The 19496-nt window shown below is 47.6% G+C and overlaps 7 protein-coding genes across 7 annotated transcripts; 5 read left to right on the top strand and 2 right to left on the bottom strand.

Annotated features, from left to right (window-relative positions):
- Positions 1-1288: 1288 nt before the first annotated feature.
- On the bottom strand, positions 1289-2406 carry N7466_002536 (SDR family oxidoreductase; the record flags this gene model as incomplete). The annotated part of the gene is made up of 3 exons (XM_057161934.1): positions 1289-2233; positions 2298-2332; positions 2388-2406. 3 exons carry the CDS (start codon positions 2404-2406, stop codon positions 1289-1291), a joined length of 999 nt encoding a protein of 332 aa, XP_057025219.1.
- Positions 2407-2920: 514 nt separating this feature from the next.
- On the top strand, positions 2921-4003 carry N7466_002535 (aldo/keto reductase family protein; the record flags this gene model as incomplete). Its single annotated transcript, XM_057161933.1, has 2 exons — positions 2921-2993; positions 3054-4003. The coding sequence occupies 2 exons, from the start codon at positions 2921-2923 to the stop codon at positions 4001-4003; spliced, it is 1023 nt and encodes a 340-aa protein (XP_057025218.1).
- Positions 4004-6893: 2890 nt separating this feature from the next.
- N7466_002534 (fungal specific transcription factor domain-containing protein) lies at positions 6894-7880 on the top strand (the record flags this gene model as incomplete). Its single annotated transcript, XM_057161932.1, has 1 exon — positions 6894-7880. The coding sequence occupies one exon, from the start codon at positions 6894-6896 to the stop codon at positions 7878-7880; it is 987 nt and encodes a 328-aa protein (XP_057025217.1).
- A 780-nt stretch (positions 7881-8660) lies between these two features.
- N7466_002533 (glycoside hydrolase family 15 protein) lies at positions 8661-10202 on the top strand (the record flags this gene model as incomplete). Its single annotated transcript, XM_057161931.1, has 2 exons — positions 8661-8883; positions 8941-10202. The coding sequence occupies 2 exons, from the start codon at positions 8661-8663 to the stop codon at positions 10200-10202; spliced, it is 1485 nt and encodes a 494-aa protein (XP_057025216.1).
- Positions 10203-10758: 556 nt separating this feature from the next.
- Positions 10759-12975, top strand: N7466_002532 (uncharacterized protein; the record flags this gene model as incomplete). Its single annotated transcript, XM_057161930.1, has 1 exon — positions 10759-12975. One exon carries the CDS (start codon positions 10759-10761, stop codon positions 12973-12975), a length of 2217 nt encoding a protein of 738 aa, XP_057025215.1.
- A 274-nt stretch (positions 12976-13249) lies between these two features.
- N7466_002531 (uncharacterized protein) lies at positions 13250-14134 on the top strand (the record flags this gene model as incomplete). The annotated part of the gene is made up of 1 exon (XM_057161929.1): positions 13250-14134. The coding sequence occupies one exon, from the start codon at positions 13250-13252 to the stop codon at positions 14132-14134; it is 885 nt and encodes a 294-aa protein (XP_057025214.1).
- Positions 14135-14340: 206 nt separating this feature from the next.
- Positions 14341-18926, bottom strand: N7466_002530 (uncharacterized protein; the record flags this gene model as incomplete). Its single annotated transcript, XM_057161928.1, has 3 exons — positions 14341-18073; positions 18122-18842; positions 18896-18926. The coding sequence occupies 3 exons, from the start codon at positions 18924-18926 to the stop codon at positions 14341-14343; spliced, it is 4485 nt and encodes a 1494-aa protein (XP_057025213.1).
- Positions 18927-19496: the final 570 nt, after the last annotated feature.

Genomic DNA, 19496 nt, shown 5'->3' with positions numbered 1-19496 from the left:
TTGATATGTATAGCTATTTATAATTTCCACAAATTTAATAAACAATATTCTGATTTTGAATTTATGAATTCAAATGTGCATTTGAATGTTACTTCCTGGGTAGAGCATCATAAATGGAGGTCTGGACATCAGGTCAACTGGTAGTACTAGCACGTAGACCGGGTCAAACATTGAATTCGCGCAACGGTCTGGAGGAGCACATGCAGTTCTTTCTCCCCACCCGGAGTACCACAGCAAGCTGCCTCTTGGTCGAAGAGCGCCCGTTTCTCCCCAGCAGCTATCCATCCTGCGCCCACGATCGACCTGACAGGTGGCAACAGCGCTCCCCTGCACATTTGATCCAGACATCTGGAAGCGCGGGTCGCAAATTCGCCATGCGCAGCCAGTAAATGTTCAGGGGCCAATGCATGTAACCTCAGGTTCCAAGTTGTCGGTACCCAGTACCGTAGGTATATTGATGGGGAAGAATGTAAACAAACTTTAAGCTTGTCCAAACAAACATCAATTGATCAATTTGAAGCGCCGATTATTCCAACTATGACATCAATCAATGTGTATGTGCCTCCAGGGGGAGGTGGGTTCAGACATCTGGATGTCCGTGGATGGAAATGCACACATTTTGAATATATATTATATAGTACATAGTAGCTTCCATGTTGTTCAAAGTTTTCTTCCAGTGAGTTGACATGTGTTGACACATGATTGATAATAGGTAGAAACCGTTTTTCTTTCGCAAGCTTGATAACATTCTTGTATGAATGAAACCACACTTTTCTTTTGTGTATTAAAATCAAGCCTGGCATCACCCTAAGCGGTTTTCCTTGATGATGCATGTATTATCAGTTTTGCAACAAGTTATATAACCAAAGATAGAAAAACAATCATCAACCATCCAAGTGGCCGAGCGGAAACTCAGCTATCACATCTTCCTTGGTCTAGTGGTCATGATTTCCGCTTGTCATTAACACCGATAAGCGCGGGAGACCGGGGTTCGATTCCCCGAGGGAGAGATTTTTTTTTTGTCTTTTTAGTTTCCAAATCTACTGTTCCAGGGACTTGCAAAGCGGAGTTGCGGCATGTGGAGCGCGTTTGCGACCAGGCGAATGATCTGCTTCGTGGTCAAGAAGTGGTCAAGACTCAAGGAGATGATAAACTCAAGTGCTCAAGGGAAAGAAACCACCAGCATTCCATTGAAAGTGTGGGTGTAAAGTGTTTATTTAATCTTGTATATATTCTTCAATTCGCTTATGTTTGTATATGACATCCAGACAATCTTGGTTTGCCTGGATCAAGCACTATTTGCTGCCAAGACATTGAACACGTCTGTGATTGTCGTCTTGAGTGGCAAATAATCCAGCTGAAGCACTGTCTTGGATAGACTGTTGTCATACCCATAAAGGATATCCGGTCTGTCTGACTTCAACTCGGCTGGGAGTTTATCGGCGTACGCGGGGAAGTTGTCCCTGACAATTTCCGCAACATCCTTCATGTCAAAGTGGCCCGCAGTCGTGAGGAAGCGTTTGCCACCAGCCTCAGGAACCTCCATAGCCTTAACATGTGCGAGAGCCACGTCGCGCACATCAACCCAGAGCCAAGTACCGGTCGGAGGTAATTTCTCCTTCCATCCTCCAAGCGTCAAGGACATGAAGTAACCATTGGATGTGTTGATCGACGCCGGCGAGTCAGGATAGTGGATCATCGGCCCAAACACCCATGGCGGACAGATGGTGGAGAGAGAGAACCCGGGCTTCTTCTCCTCCATAAAGGACCACGCAGCTCGCTCAGCGAGAGTTTTGCTCGCGCGGTAGGTCTTAGCGCGATCCGCGACTCCTTCCTCATAGGTCACCAGGTTCCACTGGCTCTCATCGTACACGGCGGGGTGCCCGTCGGTCTGAACGATGGCAGCAAAGGAAGAGGTGATGACCACCCGTTTCACGGTCGGCGCGTTGCGGTGAATTGCATCCAAGATGCCCCGCGTTCCTTGAATGGCAGGGTCGAGCAGCTCCTTCGGGTCCTGGAAGCCGAAGTGGAAAGGGCTTGCCGTGTGGATGACGGCATCGAATGGAGGTTCGGAAATGACGACTTGGTCGAATGCACCCTCCTGCGCGATTTCGGGAACGATCACATAGGAAAGCTGGGCTTTGGGAAACTTGGAGCAAGCTGCGAGGATTTTTTCTCCCTTCTCTGCACTCCGCACTGTTGTCGTCACGGTATGGTTTTTGGCCAGTAGAGCCTGCGATTATGTTAGTCTTTCCCCCAGAAATCGCTTCCATATTCGGGAAATTTGGGTAAGTTACCTCCAAGCAATGAGCGGCAATGAAGCCGGAACCACCTTGTTAATCGATTAGCCAACTTTGTGTGAAGAAAGCGTAATTGGAAGTTCTTACCAGTCACAAGAACCTTCATGTTTATGCTGATATAACTGAATTTGTCTTTGAAAAATAAAACTTTGATATCTCTGCTTTTGAAAACGTGAAATGATATCGTATTTATGTACAAGAGGGGATCTACTCTAGCATATCTTTATTTTCCAATTATACGCATTATGTAGCGAATATTCAATCCGATCATCCGAAATCCCGATGATTTTAGGCTTCGGGACCCACAACACTGTGGATCTTCGGCCGAACGACGCCTATTGGCTACTCATACTCGCTGATCTTGATTCTCCGCAGAGCAAAGATTCGAATGTCATTCAAAGGTTTGAGGATTCAATGATCTTCAGAGTCCGATCGGCCGAAATTCTGCGGAGCTTAGATTTAAAGCCATGTAAACTCCGATTCGGAGAGGAGTTACAAAGAACCTCCCCCATACATTAACAATCCTCTCCCGCGCTATTTCTCTTCTCCTATTGCCACAATAGACATCCCTGTCCTATTACCTGTCAATTTCCACAATCAAAACGAAACCCACCACAATCATGGCTGAAATCACCAAGAATAGTGATGTCGGTGTTAAGGTGATCCTGGGAGCCATGACCATCGGAAAACCAGGTGCGCTATATGACAACAACTCAGACTTCTTTTGACATGCATACTAAATGCGGGTTACAGGTGTGGAAATGACTCGCGTTCATACCCTAGAAGAGACAAAGACTATGCTCGACACATTCCAAAAGTACGGGCACGACACCATCGACACAGCTCGTGTTTACGGCGAAGGTTCATCGGAGGAGTACCTCGGGGCTCTGGACTGCCCAAGCCGCGGGATCAAACTTGATACAAAGCTCTACCCAACCGCTATCCGGCCTGCGTTGTCTGCTGAGCACTACCACCACTCCCCTGAAGATCTTCGAAAGGGTCTACTCCGCAGCCTGAAGGCGCTGAACACCAACAAGCTCACGACTTGGTATCTCCACGGCCCCGATCGAACAGTCCCCTTTGAAGACACCCTCCGCGAAGTGAACAAGCTCCACAAAGAGGGTCTATTTGAGCGATACGGAATCAGCAACTACCAGTCATGGGAAGTGGCACGGATCTGTGAGCTCTGCACACAAAACGGATGGGTCAAACCCTCAATCTACCAGGGGTTGTACAATGCGCTACACCGTGTGGTGGAGAACGAGCTGTTCCCATGCCTGCGCCACTATGGTATCTCTTTCTATTGCTTCAACCCACTTGCTGGTGGACTTCTGACGAGCCGTTATACGCGCGATATGACCGAGTTCGAAGAGGGTTCCCGCTTTGATCCCAAGCGTATGCAGGGTCAACTGAGTCAAGGTCGTTACTTTAATAAGGGGTTCTTTGATGCTTTGGAGATTCTTCGACCCATTGTAGCCAAGCATGGCCTTAGCGAGACAGAGTGTGCCCTTCGCTGGCTTTCTCACCATTCTGTGTTGAAGGGCGAGATTGGCGATGGTATCATCATTGGCGCTAGCAACCTAAAGCACCTGGAGCAGAATCTGGAGGCTCTCAAGGATGGTCCACTCCCCGAAGAGGTTGTTGAAGCAATCAATGAGGGCTGGAGAGTTGTTCGGGGCAAAGAGCTCATTTATTGGCACTGAGCTACTTGCAGTACTGCTCAATTTTATCGATACCTCGATGAGGCATGCGGATCTTGTTGTTTTAGATGTGGGCTCCAAGTGGATTGGTGTGTCTAGTAGTAAATAAAGACTGTTTTTCTATAGAATGAAAATCAGAACGCTCCTCATCTTTCAGATGATATCCGAAGTCCACACTGACCTTGAATCTTCTAAATTTCTCTCACCAATAACTAGAAAACTAGTAGAGAATCTCTTGCCCAGTGATAACCTGACCTTCAAAGGGATTAGCTCCTGAATGATGACCCTCAATTCTCAAGTAAAATGGCCCAGCAGATAGATTGCTGCCTATTCTTCGGGCATCATTATTCTGCCCAGACATGAATAATCGAATTTCGGCCGATGCAGTCGAGATGACCCCACGACTAAGCCCCAGTCTTGGTTTAAATTCCTGTATACTGAGTAGGTATGCCTTGTACAATTCTCATCGGCCGACGCAATTCCTTGGCCAGTTCTTGGCCCGTTCTTGGCTGCCATAGTCTTCAAACACTTGCCACTTAAATAATCATCAAGTCACAACATATTCAATAATGCTAGTCTACCTTATCTCAATATTGACTCAACCATTGTGGGAAATAGACAAGAACGTCCAGTATCACCTACCGTTTGCCCCACCGGGCTTTTAAGTCTCCTCTACCTCGCCGAACCATTTGCAGGACCTGCTACACTTGAGGGCGGTATCTGTTAAAAAGCCCCAGAATATACAATTTCCCAGGCAGATACATTTTATTGCTGCAAAGAACGATCCGTACCAACCATTTGCTGTGTTCAGCCATGTCTTCAGACTCTTCACTATCGAGCTGCCCCCTCGATCTGATCAATTTGAAGGAACATGATTACAATACGATATTCGATGGCTATGCCTCTGAATTTGAAAATGTCATTCTCACTCTTTGCTCTGATGCGGGTAAAGAGATACCTTGGAGGAAAAGTGACCAATTTGAACCTTCGTACCTCGATCAAGTGGCAGAGCGATGCTGTTCGGATATTATCTACGGGATGGAATTTTCTGTACCGGTGGAAAATCAATCGGTGGAGATTTGGTCTCACTGGGAGTTTATGTTTTTTTCAGCATTTATTTGCTGTATGCTCTTCATTGTCAAATCCGCATTTCAGACAAGATGAATGATTGTCCGTCTCGCTCATGACATCTGGAGCTTTGCATGTCTTCATAGCTTCCAAACTTGGAAAATGTTGCTATCAGTCATGTCGATGGCCGTATTTGCAAGCGATATTTACATATTAGTATATTATATCAGGGCAAATAAAACGTATTATTCAAATGTTTCGGTAAACCTCCATTACATGATAATGTAGAGCTGCAGCGGCCTTCGTTTTCCGTTGGTTTCGCAGGAAGCTTAGCGAATGACTAATCAAAGTTGACTTCGCCAACTTCCAAAAATCCATTGGCATCCATTATCTCTTAAAACTCTCTGTTCTTTCCGTGGAAAAGAGCTGTGTATTATATCTGCTTATAGATATGCAGTCTCGATCTATCATCGGTCGGAAACGCCCTGTGACGGCGTGCACAGAATGTCGCCGCAGGAAGCAAAAGGTGCCCCCCGCCGCAATACTTGAATTGGATACTCGAGAAAATATCGATTGATAATTCAGATTGCTAACTCATTAACAGTGCGATCGCGATAAGCCATGCAATATGTGTGTTGCTAGAAAGGTTCCAGGAAGATGCATTTATGATCATTCGGGAATGTAAGGAGTTCTCACTAACCTTGGAAGCATTCAAATGTTTCACGCGTTTCTCTTTCAAGGTTACATATCGCCCGAATAGTACTAACATTGTTGTACGAGATGTAGTAGCTCTGATGAAGGGTCGACACCCGAAGTTGAGCCGCGATCGTTGCAAAGCCCACCATTAACAACAGATGACGGTCTAGGCCAAACGCCACCGTTGGACCGACCATTTCAAGACCAAATCGGATATTCTCGTACTAGTGAGGGGAATACATTGTCAGCGCTGTATGGAGTTAGTGTGCAGCACTTGAGCTCTTCTTTTGATTTGATTTCGCAGCTGACGGGGACCAAACTAGACGATTGGAGATGATATAATGATACAGGCTTTAAACTCGACATGCGCGCCATCTCTGTCTGCATCCACATTCTCACAATTCTCTGACCTTTGCGCAAAGTTCCCACCACGACCGGTCATGCGAGAACTCATTGACTTTTACTTTAGGGAGGTCAACTGGTACTTTGGTCTTCTGGAGCAGTACTATTTTGACAGACTGTACATTTCTTGGTGTGCTTTCAATGACGATCCCATGACAAATGGACGATTTGATAAATTGTCACACGACAACCTCCACTTTCCAGCGCTTCTGTTTCAAGTTCTTGCCGTTGCTTTGCAGTTCACTTCACCAGATATGCCACACGCTCATGATTTAGGGGTAGATGGGTTTGCCAGACGCGACCGTCTCTCCAGTGATTTGTCTACAGTGGGTATGCAAATTATAGGCATCGTGAGTCGTGATAGCCCAACGATATCCACTGTGCAAACTGAATTGATGAGGGCACTATGGCTGAAAAACTCGAGTCGGGGAAGAGAAGCTTGGCACGCCTTAGGTAGTGCAATAAGGTAGGGTTCTTTTTTTTCGAGGTTCAGATATGATTATCTAACAAATTTTGATTAGGATGGCCCAAGATTTAGGACTACATCAACAGTCGAAAGTTTTCCAAAAATCACCAGATGCCCTGGAAGAAACACTCAGTCAGCTCTGGTATGATGAGTATAAGCGAAGGCTATGGATCAAATTATTCTCCTGGGACAGGTTAGGCTCTCCTAGCCATGTTGCGTTTTTCACAGAAATGTGCATCTGGTGCTAATTAAGACAGTCACATGGCATTCAGCCTAGGTCGACCCCGAGCAATCAATACCAGCGACTGTACAATCACAACACCGTTGGATCGGGACATACCGGTAGATCCGGCAAAAACGGTACCAACGGCTCTGTTTCCACACGAGCCTCCGTCCTCTTTCACACCTCATCTCTTTCAGTACGCCATTTGCCAGCAGATACACGAAGCCATGTCGCTAGGTATCCACAAGCGCTATCTTGAAGACTACAGCTTAGTCAAGACTCTTCACGATCGTGTCCTATATTTATTGAGCAACTTGCCACCGGTGCACAGACTGGTGAACCCGGATACATTCTGGGATTTAAGCCATCCCCACATTCCAAAACAACGCCAGCAAATATCCACTGCCGCAAACTCCTTCCTCATGGCCCTTCACAGGCCACATGCGAAAACACACGTGGCAAGCCTCAGTGCTGCAATCGAGGCAGCAATCTCGACATTGGATGCCCAAGAACGCCTCTTTGACCTGATGTCTACACGATATTATAGTATCTACGCGCTGTCTGTCTACACCGTTGATGCAGCGATCTTCCTATCCGTCACCATCCTTGAACATCCTCCCTCGGATCCTGGTATATTGCATCGCATTCACCATGCAGTTGAGAAAGCCACACGTCGTCTCGAGTCGGCCCAAGAAAGAATTTCATTGGCCAGGGCGGGCTTGCAGATATTGAAACACTGCCACCTTAAGATGCAATCTCTATCACACCCCCAGATATACGCTCTACAAAACACCGCTCATCAACCCAACCCATTAGCGAACAGCATCAATACCGCCCAGACCCAGATTGAAAACCCATCTGACCTTTTCTCATGGGATTTTGCCAATCTCCCTGAGTCAGGCACTATGCCTATCATCGACACAAGCCAGCTTGATAGTACTGTGATGTTTGAAGATATCACAGTCTCAAACTTTGATATAGAGTCATGGGTGAAACATATGAGCCAAATGAATAATTTGGAATGAAGTTCATAGCTCTAACAAGGTTCATTCTGGCCAAAAGAGACTTGACCCAAGATGCAGCAAGTGAAATCTCTCAGGAAGGAAAGTGGCATTCCATATCCGCTAGCTCTAAACCAGCCAATTTGCTATCAGATTTGAGTCGTGCTCAAGAACATTTCATTCCTAATTTCAGTGGCACTACCCATAACAAATACTGAGTGGGTATGTAATTTAATAAAGTTTCAAAGTCGATGGAAAACCAAGAAGAATACATACTGAGTGATCTTCTCCACAGTGAGATGTTTCCCAGAAATAACGCCCAAGTTCAAACACATGTGCATCCTTGTTATTGCTGCACGCACATGCAAGCCGAAGCATCGGCCATTTATCGGACTAGGACTTCTCGGTCCGGGATCGACCATGCCGATCCTGAGGATTCCCCGAATGTAACAGCGTATTCGCTGAGACATTTCCTGGCAAGAACCGTCCTTCTTATTCGCTAATTGTGCTTCAGAAACTCACATTGGATAATTAAGCTCCCTTCAATTTCCCCTCAATTTCCCCATTGTCCGCTTTCTGGGGATTTAAGTGGTGAAGCAATTTTCTGGTTACATCACAACTTAGAATGATCGTCAGGACACGGACCAATCAAAACTTTGGATCGACACTCTCCCCTGTGGCGCACGCCGTGGGCTGCAAGGACATAATAGTCCCGATTCTGGATATTTGAAGGCATATAAGGGAGTATTGGACCCACCAAATCGACCTATTCAATGTTTTTTTGTATGCCTTAAGATACTCATCATGTTGACATACAATTTCTTGGCGCTTGCACTGTTGGCGCCAGGCGCCATCTCATCAGCACTGCCCCATGTACGCCGCCAATCTGACTTGAGTAGCTACATCCAATCTGAAGGGTCTATCGCCCAGCAAGGTGTTCTTAGCAACATTGGTGCCAACGGGTCGAAGGTTGCGGGCGCCTCATCGGGGATTGTGGTGGCATCGCCTTCCAAAGTGAACCCGAATTGTGAGTTACCCCAAAGAAAGCAAACAAAAGACTCTACGGAGAGCTAATGATAGCTAGACTTTTACACCTGGACCCGGGATGCAGCACTGACCTTGAAGGTCCTCATCGACAGGTTTATCGCAGGAGACAGCTCTTTGGAATCTACCATCCAGCAGTACATCTCGGCTCAAGCCCAATTGCAGACTGTCTCCAATCCATCGGGTGATCTGTCCGATGGTGCAGGACTTGGCGAACCTAAGTTTGAAGTCAACATTACGGCATTCACTGGGAACTGGGGTCGCCCCCAGCGCGATGGACCAGCTCTGCGAGCGACTGCTCTTATTGCGTATGGTAACCACCTCATCTCGGCTGGGAAAGAGTCCGTCGTCACGTCGAACATCTGGCCCATCGTGCAGAACGATCTGAATTACGTCGCACAGTACTGGAATCAAACCGGATTTGATCTTTGGGAGGAAATCGAAGGCTCTTCCTTCTTCACGGTCGCTGCCCAGCACCGCGCATTGGTGGAAGGCAGTGCATTTGCCCAGTCTCTGGGTCAATCATGCACCGGATGTGACTCCCAAGCCCCTCAGGTTCTCTGCCACCTGCAAGATTTCTGGAACGGCACCTCGGTGATCGCGAACCTGGCAAACGACGGACGTTCGGGTCTGGATGCGAACTCGGTAATCAGTTCTATTCAAGCGTTCGACCCTGAAGCCGCATGCGACGACACGACTTTCCAGCCTTGTTCCGCGCGCGCCTTGTCAAACCATAAATTGGTCGTTGACTCTTTCCGATCAATCTATACCATCAACAGCGGTAAATCTGCCGGAAGTGCGGTCGCCGTTGGACGCTACCCGGAGGACACTTACCAGGGCGGCAATCCTTGGTATTTAGCCACTCTGGCCGCAGCTGAGCAACTATATGATGCTCTCTACCAGTGGAACAAGCAAGGATCCTTGGTTGTCACCCAGACCAGCCTGCCCTTCTTCCAGGCTCTCGTCTCTTCTGCTGCCACTGGAAATTATTCCAGCTCTTCGTCTACTTACTCTTCCCTCACGGGGGCTGTACAGACATACGCAGATGGATTTTTCTCCATCGTACAGGAGTACACGCCTAGCAATGGATCTTTGGCTGAACAGTTCACCCGAGACAATGGCACCCCGACCTCTGCTGGAGATCTGACTTGGTCCTATGCTGCGTTCCTAACTGCTGAAGATCGTCGCGCTGGCACTGTGCCGAGTTCCTGGGGCGCCTCTAGTGCGAATCAGGTTCCTTCGCAATGCCAAGGAAGCTCCGTGACTGGAAGTTACACGACACCTTCCGTTGGTACATGGTAAAAGAGGAGATCCTGATTGGTGATAGGGACATACCTCATCCATCCATGGATTTTGCATGCATAAATGTATTTTAGGCTTAGGATCTCTTGGAAGTTGACCTACCGCGCCATGTGGATCTGCTTCTAGACCCTTGAACAATGACATCTTGCTCCTGTCAGATCTCCCATTCTCTATTGGCTGTTCGCGTCGGCCAAAAAGACCAAAAAAATGGCAATCTTCGTTTCCAATCATTCGCATTGGACGGTCGCCCCACATTTTGAGAAAATTTGGAAATTACGGGGCGAATTAGGGGTCGTTTAGGGGTAAATAAGCAGTGGCGGAAAAAGCTTTGTATAGGCAGAAGCGACCTCAACTAAGCTATTTACGGCAGCCGAGAGACGCCACCAAAACCCCTGCCTGAAAATGCTTGTCGTTGCCTAGAATCTCACATCAAAATTAACTTAGAATGTTCTGCTTCTCTTCATCGCTTTGTAGCTATATAAGCTATGAAATTTCCTATTAAAATCAATAATTATCAACTCCTTTGAAATATCTTGAAAAACAATCAATTTTGATCATGGCGAAACGAACACTCGAAGAATCTAGCACGACCCCACCAAAACGTAGGGTCCAACCGGTTCCCGTCGAGAAGAGACATTTTCAGATCGTCAATCTGAAGGAAGGCGAAGTCGTACACCAAACTTGCGTCGTGGTGGATGGTACATGCCATGCCTTTGACTACGCCGAAGAAACCAACTTCGTCTCCGTTTCATCATGCGATGCACTCAGCCAGACACAGCCAACTCACCACTGGCCCCTGAACAAGGGAAAATGGAAGGCATTGGTCATGCTAGCGCCAGGAAGCAATAAGATTACTTTCAAGTTGCACCATGCCGGAGGAATCTCAGACTCTCTGGAAATCACAGTGAACTACATCCCTCTACTGCAACTTCCACCGCTTCATCTGGCAATCCTCGTCGCCAATGACTCCCCTCTACTTATCGATTGCCCACCTGCCAAATACGGTGGCATTTCCACTGCACACAGCGGTCTCGATGCCGCGATTGCCAAGTTCCGCATGTCGGCTTACATGTGGCAGGCTCTTACGGCCGAGGACTTCCGCCAAAAGGGAATGGGTAGGCGGTCTTTCCGTCTGGAAGAGGAGTGGCTTTCCAACACATCTTTCCTGACCGGTCATCAAACGACACCCGGAGCTCAGGGCTCTCTGGGTACCGTCGCAAAGGTTCATATCATCCGGTCGGATAAGTCGGTCGCGGAGATCAGAGATGCCCAGGTTGCGCAGCAGAATTCTCGTGGTCGGAACCGGGATGCCCTGCATGCATACTTTGAGGAAGCTTTGGTCAAGTCGGGTGGCCCCTTCGAGTCGAGCCGTCGTCCCGTCGTGGCGGGAATGATTTTAGATGCCCACTACTCCATGGAAAAATCTATGATTGTGGGCCATGCTGCGCTGGGCTGCCATAAGTCTGAGGGTATTTCACTAGGAGTCTTTGGTAGTCACTTGACTTACTCTTGGCCCCGTTTCCTGGAGGAGGTTCCTGCTTGTTTGACTGATATGACGCTCACGGGCGATACTGTTGGTAACGATAATGGTGAATGTGACACCATGCGCGGTGCCTGCTTTGTCGGCCAGGGCGCATTCCTCCATGAAGTCGGCCACGCATTTGGTGCCGATCATACCTCAGGCATCATGGCAAGAGGGTACAGCAAATCGTGGGCTATGGATTTCATCGAGCACAGGACAAACAGTAAGATGGTCAACGACGCAAAGTGGGATCTACGCGATGTCCTCCGGTTCAAGCTTCTTCCCCACTTCGCCCTCCCGGGAGATGTGCCCGTGACAACCGCTTTCAAGACAGCCCTCGTGCACATTGACATTGACCTTGAGAAAGAAAGTGAAGCCAAAGATGGCGACGTGATCAAGATCTCTTGTGCGGCTGGCCTCGCCCAAGTCAAAATGGAGAATGGCAAGAAGCCCAAGGTTCTTCTCGCGCATACCGACTCGACGCCTCTGCGCACAACACTTCACATCAATACCGCAGCCAAGAACCTGGACCGGGCCCAACCATTATTGATCACTGCCCTTGGAAGCAACGGCAAGGAGCGAATAGTTGCCGACGCATGGAAATTGCTGAAAGAAAGGCCATACATCCTGATTCCCGGCAGCGACTTGGTTATCCGAAAACAATCCGTGCGATGCCATACCATCCCCGAAGGAAACGAGGAAGGCGAATACATCAAATGGGGCATGCTCCTCCAGCACCGCGGAGTTGACGGCAAGTTGTACCGCGCCACGTCCGTCGACCTGCGCGTGGGCTGTACTATGGATGGCGCAGTTGTTTACTATGCCGATGGGCGGCACGAGAACTGCGGACCTGTCCGTAATCGTTACGGCCAAGTGCACAACTTCGGTGGACACGCGGCAGAAAGCCATGAGCTTCCTGTTGGGGAAATTATCACGAAAGTTCAGGTCCGGAATCAGGGCAACGACTGGAATGGTAGTTTGTCGGGTATTCGTATGACTTTGAGTGATGGGGCCAAATGGGGGTACTTGAACCTTGGCTATGAGAATGGGGAAGACGGTGAAGATGCAAGTGAGAACGACGAAACCGTTCACACACTGGAGCCGAGTGATGGCGAGGTGATTGTAGGGTTCTATGGACAAAGTCGGGCTGATTGTGGATATACTTGTGAGTTTGGAATTCTGACAGCTCCGGCGGGAGTTGAACTTCCTGCGGCTGTTTATGATATGGCCGAGTTGAAGAATGTTCAATGAGGTTGTTGTTTTATAATCATATAATTATATTTGAATTTACGTGGATTTAATTCGATCTACATGTACATTTACAAGCAGAAAATCCAATCAATTGATGTTTCCACTTTCAATGTTTGCCTTGGAAACCTGGAAATTAACCGGGGAACATCCACATCCACATTTGGCTGCGGTCAAAGTGACTTGTGTCATCACCTGTCATTACATTCCAATATTCGAATACTTCGACTTCCTGCCAAGTTTGAACTGCCAAATCTCTATGTCCACACTATTGAACATGTCTGCATTTGAATCTGATAACCCGGTCCTGTCAAGCATTGAACCAGTTCCATATACAGGATTCAGATCACTCCGGAAAACATTAGAGAAACAACGTGCACGCTTTAGTCAGGAACTAGCCACCAACTCGCCACCCCTGTCTCAATTCATCCAGTTTTGTGGTGTGAGCGAGGCTGAATTCCAGAAGCTCTCCGACGACGAACGCTATCTCAAATCTTACCGACTCAATTACTACCGTCATTCCGAGTCCTTGATTGTGAGAATCGCGATCATACAAGTTTTTAATATCTGGAGCCTCATCTACGTAACCTACCAGTCAGACAGACTGTTAGAAAGGAACGAGCGGCCGTTATGCTTGGGAATTTCCGCCGAGAACTTTGGACCCATGGAAAAGCAACCAGACGCGGCCTTTGTGCGTAGGACCCCCCCGGGATATTTCAGACGAACCGTCATCTTCGAAGTCGGTATAATGGATCCAACGGCATGGTTGGAACGCTCTGCGCGTACCTGGATCGAAGCTCCCGGTTCGCCAGATAGGATTGTCCTCATGATTGATGTCAATAAGCCCGCTCTGAAGATAAATTTTCATGTCTTCAAGCGTGATCCCAGTCGTCAGCCGTCGATTGTGGACGACCGACAAGTGCATTATGCTTTTAATGAACAAACACTTGTGGTTGATTGCGCCAACGACTTTCGAATTTCTGGAGTTCGATATGATCCCCATACTCGAGCTACCGAAGAGATCAATTCTCTACTCTTGGATTTTCATTACCTCATGGGGCGTAATCCTGTACCACCGACCGAGAGAGATGTGGTCTTTGAGAGTAGCACACTAAAAGAAGTCGCCGAAGATTGGTATCAGGAGAAGGAAAGATTCACTTAGAGCTGCCCAAGTGGCTCGTTGCTCATTGGAAAACTTACTACATGTATCCCTTCGTCTTGCTCAGCACAGGATGGCCTGTGGATTGTCAAAGCTAGTACTTAGCTAATATTGATGCATCAATACGCTTATGTCTCATTCGACGCACCGGAATCTTACCAGCCATCAACTCTACGGCTTCAAATGTTTGTAGTAGCGAGCCTTCCAATTTAGCATGAGCTTGACACTGGTAACTTGACATCGTAGCCGGCCGGTTCATCATCATCTTGACCCACACCACCGCCGGATTCTTGCATTCCTGAGCCATCCCCTGGTTCCTCCGAGCCCGACTCATCATCAGAGGATACCGAGTCATCAGAGAGCTCGTCAGAACTCCAGCCGCATTTCATCTCCTTGTCCCAATTCTCTGATTCTCTTGCTCCATAATTTCTCAACATCAGAATAAACCTTTTGCTCCGCTCCCTCTGCTTCGGAGAGCCCTCTTTCTCTCCGCCATACAGCTTATCTATCTTCTTTGGCCACAGCGTCTCATTTAAACTTACTCTCCAACCCCCAAACTCAAGCTGCAGATTTCGTTGTCCAATCTCTGAAGTTCTTTGCAGGGTGAGTCTGCCAGTAACTGCCATCTCATGAAGATAGCGTACCATTTCCCGATCCCGTCTGGCGGAATGGAAGCGTAACATGTCCAGACTATCCACGCCGAAAGACCATCTCCTTCGACGAAAGACCTGGCGTAGCTCCTCCTTGCTGATAAATTGTCCCCCGATGCATGTCATGATGAATTCCCATTCTCCCTCTGTTGTTGCTTGCAGGACGACTTGAGGGTCAATTACTTCATCGCCAATCAGGGCTCGAGACTCGTCGGGATACTGAGATGATTTTTCGAGGTCTTTGATTGACTCTAGCATGCGGGCTCTTAATTTGACTGAGTCAAGGTTGCCTAGCTCGAGGGCATGTTCAAGTAGAAGTGTCATTAACGGGTAGTCTTTGTGGGCATGTGCGATGAAAAAAGGCGTCATATCTCGACCTTCCGTCTTGTAGATTTTGGCACCGTGGGCAAGAAGCATTTCACAAATCGGCGTGCGAGCGTATGTATTGGTGGAAGGAGAGCCGTCCCGACCAAGTTGGCAAGCTATGAGGAGAGGTGTGTTGCCATTGGAATCCAGGCTGTTGACTTGGAAACCATACGACAGCATTGCTTCAACCAGATCTGCACGACAAGCCAGTATCGCCTTGTGGAGGGCGATGCTAACGTCTTTATGATATAGGAAGACAGGATTGTCAGTACTGAGTCCTGATCCAAAGGCTTTATGCAGAAAAAGGGTTAGGGCCGCAGGCTCTGCACGTTCGGCAGCAAAATGCAAGGCGACAATTTTCCTCTCCCACTGCAGAGTGTTGAACGAGCTCAAGGTTTGGAACTTGCTCAGAATACTGGTATTTGGCCAGGCAAGAGCCATATGGAAAGGCGACAAGCCGTTGTTGTCCTCTATGAAGGGATCCGCGCCGTTTTCAAACAACAAGGAAACCAAGTCGGAGCGACGCGTGTCCATACTAGTAGCGACGAGGAGTGCGGTGCGACCATAGGTGTTTTTCGCGTTGACGTCGACGCCTGCTTTTAACAGCATTCCTACCATTGACAGAGACTTTTCACGGACGGCGCAATGCAGGGGCGTTCCAATGCTATTATTTGTCAAACTTAAATCGGCACCAGATTCTATAAGTGCACCCAAGACTTCTTCAGTCCCCTCGCTTGGGGCTGCATGGGCAGGAGTAAACCCCTGCTGGTCTCGATGGTTGATATCGGCGCCAATTTGCAGTAGACTGTTGGTCATAGTCGCCTTTCGACAGAAGAACAGGGGGGTTCGCCCTCTACCATCAAGGTCGTGACATGTGCTGCCATTCTCAAGAAGTAGGTTTAGAATTCGAGTGGATGTACCCATGGCCGCTGCATGGATTGGTTTGGCTGATGAGCTATCTAGCCTATTGACAGCAGTTGGATCGAGCTTGATGATGGACTCCAATATCTGAATCGACTCATCGGTTTCACGAAGTGAACCTATTTGCACGGCAAAGTGAAGTGGATACGTGAACATGTTGTTGGCCCCTGGCTGGGTAATTTTTCTGGCAGCAAGCTCGGGATGACATTCCAAAATTAGATTCACCGTGTCAACGTCTTCCAGATCGATTGCTTGGGTGAGTGCATTTTTGCCCTCGGGGGAGGACTGAATTAATGCTTCGATTGGTAGCAGTTGGATAATATCTCGTATGCGCAGTCTATGGTTGTTCATGTGCATGGCAAATCGTTCAGCATTGCTTCTGAAGCTCAAAGCACATGCAATTGGGAATTGGCTCAAGGCGTGGGTGCGGGATAATTGGCTTGCAGTGATGACATTCTCTCCAAATGCAGCATACCATAAAATCTTGACGACTTCTGGGAGATGGTAGGATATAGCAAGATGGATAGGTGTCAATGCTGGTAGAGTCACGTCGCCCTCAATACTCAAAAATGCAGAAGCTGTTGGGTCCGCCTTTAGTGCCAATAATACTTTCACTACAGAAATGTTCCCCGAGGCTATCGCAGTAGCAAGTGGGGTTCCATATACCTGGAATGGCCACTGCGGGTGGATAGGAACTTTCTGGGTGATAGCATGGTCTAGTGCCCGCTTGAGATCATCCTTCCGACTCGGGCTCTGAAGCTGTTGTTGCAATTGATGCAAACTAGGGTCGTTCAAACAAAAAAGCCAATGGAGGAGACACGAACTTGAGTCATCACGAAAGATAGAAATATCTTCCTGTAATAACCGATTCACGATGGGACCGTGGCCATTCCGGGCTGCCTGTACTAATAGGCACTCCCTTGTCTTCATTTCGTTGAGCTTCAAGCCATGTTTTCGCAATAACAGATCAACGAGATCAATGTCACCCTCCTGAATAGCAATCTCCAAAATATTTTGACGCTCGGATGAATTGTTTCGTTCCAAATTGGCAGTCGCAATGTCATCTTGGTCAAATTCGACAAAACCTTCTTCATCGATGAAAGCAGTCCGCAGAGCAATGTAATCCGTGAATTCGGTGGAGGTTTTGCCGATGTGCAGGCAAATTGTAGGAGACTTTTGGCTTGAAATAAGACGAAAACCTGAAGCCAGGCAGTCTCCATATTCCCCCGATAACAGAGAAGGCGCTTCGGTGAATGCAGATAGTAGTCGAGAACCTAGGATACGAGCCACCAAATGACCTGACTCTTGAGTCTTGTGTAGAAACCGCGTAGCCTTTCCTAGGTTCGTGGATGTTCCAAATGCATTCACGTAGCACAGCATGGTCTGGAATGCTGCTGAGCCGTTATCCTTCATGGGCTCTTTCTTTTCCGCCAAGGTTTCGAAACCCTGCAAGAGTTGCTGCTGTTGTTCCCAAATTATGTACGGGCCCCCATCTCTGTTGAAGATGGAGTATCGGATGTCCCCAGATAAGGTGTAAGTAGCAAGCTTTGACTGGAGCGAATGTTCCCCTGGGGTTTTATTCCAAAACCCAATAATTGGCAGTCGACTCAAATCCGATATTCGTTTGGCGGGATCTACCTCGAGTGAACCGTTCAATAGTGGTCTTAGAAACGCCTTTTCAAAACCAATACCTGGGATCTTCAAGGATTCCAAAAACTGCACTGACAGCCTCTTCAAATTAGAAAAATCAAAATTACCGAAAGATTTTTGATTGTCTTCGCCGACCGAGACTTCATGAGGCTTCGAACTTGTAGAGATTGATGCGATGTTGTATGAGGGAGGCTTTTCAAATGCAACGTCATTTCGCCAATCAGGTTGGAAGTATGAATTCCCATCGGCGAGTATCTCCCATACACAAAGGCCAAATGCCCAAATGTCGCATTTATGAAGTTGCTCGATCGGAATGGACCGGTCTTTCTGGACAGCCACCTCGGGCGCATTATACCTGCAAAATTAGCAATCTGGCTTCCCAGCCACACAGAAGATAACTCACAGTGCGGTTCCAAGATAGTGTGCTTTCTTTTCCGGTGTTGAGCCCACGAGGATGGAGTGCCCGAAATCCGACAGTTTGGCCAGAGACAGAGAGGGACGATCCAATGAAGAAAATATCACAACGTTGTCAGCTTTCAGGTCACCGTGTACAATTCCACATCTGTGCAGGGCCATGAGTCCCGATGCTAAGTCTCCCATGAGTATTAATTTGCTCCTGATTGACTGCGGACGCCCTTTCAGATGCTCTCTCAATGAGCCACCAGTGGCAAACTCCAGGGAAAGAAAGGGCGATAGTTGCATCTCCACCGTAGACCATCCATATCCCAACAAGCTGACAATATTTGGATGATGTAAAAGTGGTGGATGACACATAATCAAAACTTCCCGTAAAACGGATTGTAAGCGGCGAAGAAAATGTTGACGCTTCGACTTTTCTCCGTCGATTCGAATGCGCTTTATGGCGATTACAGATCCTTGATAGTTGCATTTAGAGACCACGAAAGTCTCCCCAGCCGCAATGTACTGAGTTTCTCCAAATTCTTCGACGCGAAATCTCTTGAGCTTCAGCTGCTGTACCGTGCGGAGTAGAACTTCAAGGCTGGTCATCGCCTCGGCGTCCACATTTTCACTAAAACCGAGTCCATCCCCAGTAGATACTCGAGACCTGGACATAGAGGTACTCCATGTTTGAACTTCATTTGCCAAAGCATTTGCCGACTGGCCTGTGATATTGTCAGCCCATATTGAGGCATGCTGACTTGCGGATTTAACAGACACTGAACCCAATCATCGTCCATGAGCGACATGATGGCCTTTTGGTAGAATTCACTAGTAGGTGAGATCAGTTCCAAATGTCGTCGATCCTGTGGTCCGGTTTTCTGAGGGGCTGTAAGCCTAATCCTTGTGATTGGACGTGGTCAGCTGCATATCCCGGTCAAAGCTCTGTCTTGGCAGAAACTCTGTGTTGTGAATGATAATCAGATATAAAAAGGTATAAAAAGAGAGAAAAAGAGAGAAAAAGAGAGAAAACATAATAGAATGACAGTTTGAGTATGAAAAATGATATAAAAGAAGTTCTAGTAATAAGCAAACACATATACTAAAAAGGAAAGAGAGAAGAGGAGAGAGAAACTTGGGTACCTAGTGCCTACCTAGTAGGTAGTACTAGACTAGATACTATAGCTTATACTGTGATATTCAGCTTTAATTTTCGTTCAATTTCACTCACCTTGTCTACGACTCAAATCTTCCTACGCGTTTTTTTAAACCGCAGATTTCCCTTCTTTTCATCACGCACCTGCCACGAAAAAAAAAACCGGTAACAAAACGAAAACCACTTCGATACTCTCAACGCGTCAGGTCCTCTTTTCCTCACA

Source organism: Penicillium verhagenii, assembly GCF_028828195.1.
Source record: "Penicillium verhagenii strain IBT 33310 chromosome Unknown utg000003l_segment0_segment0, whole genome shotgun sequence".
Classification (NCBI taxonomy): domain Eukaryota; kingdom Fungi; phylum Ascomycota; class Eurotiomycetes; order Eurotiales; family Aspergillaceae; genus Penicillium; species Penicillium verhagenii.
Note: the sequence above shows the minus strand (reverse complement) of the source record. Positions and strands in the feature narration are given on the sequence as shown.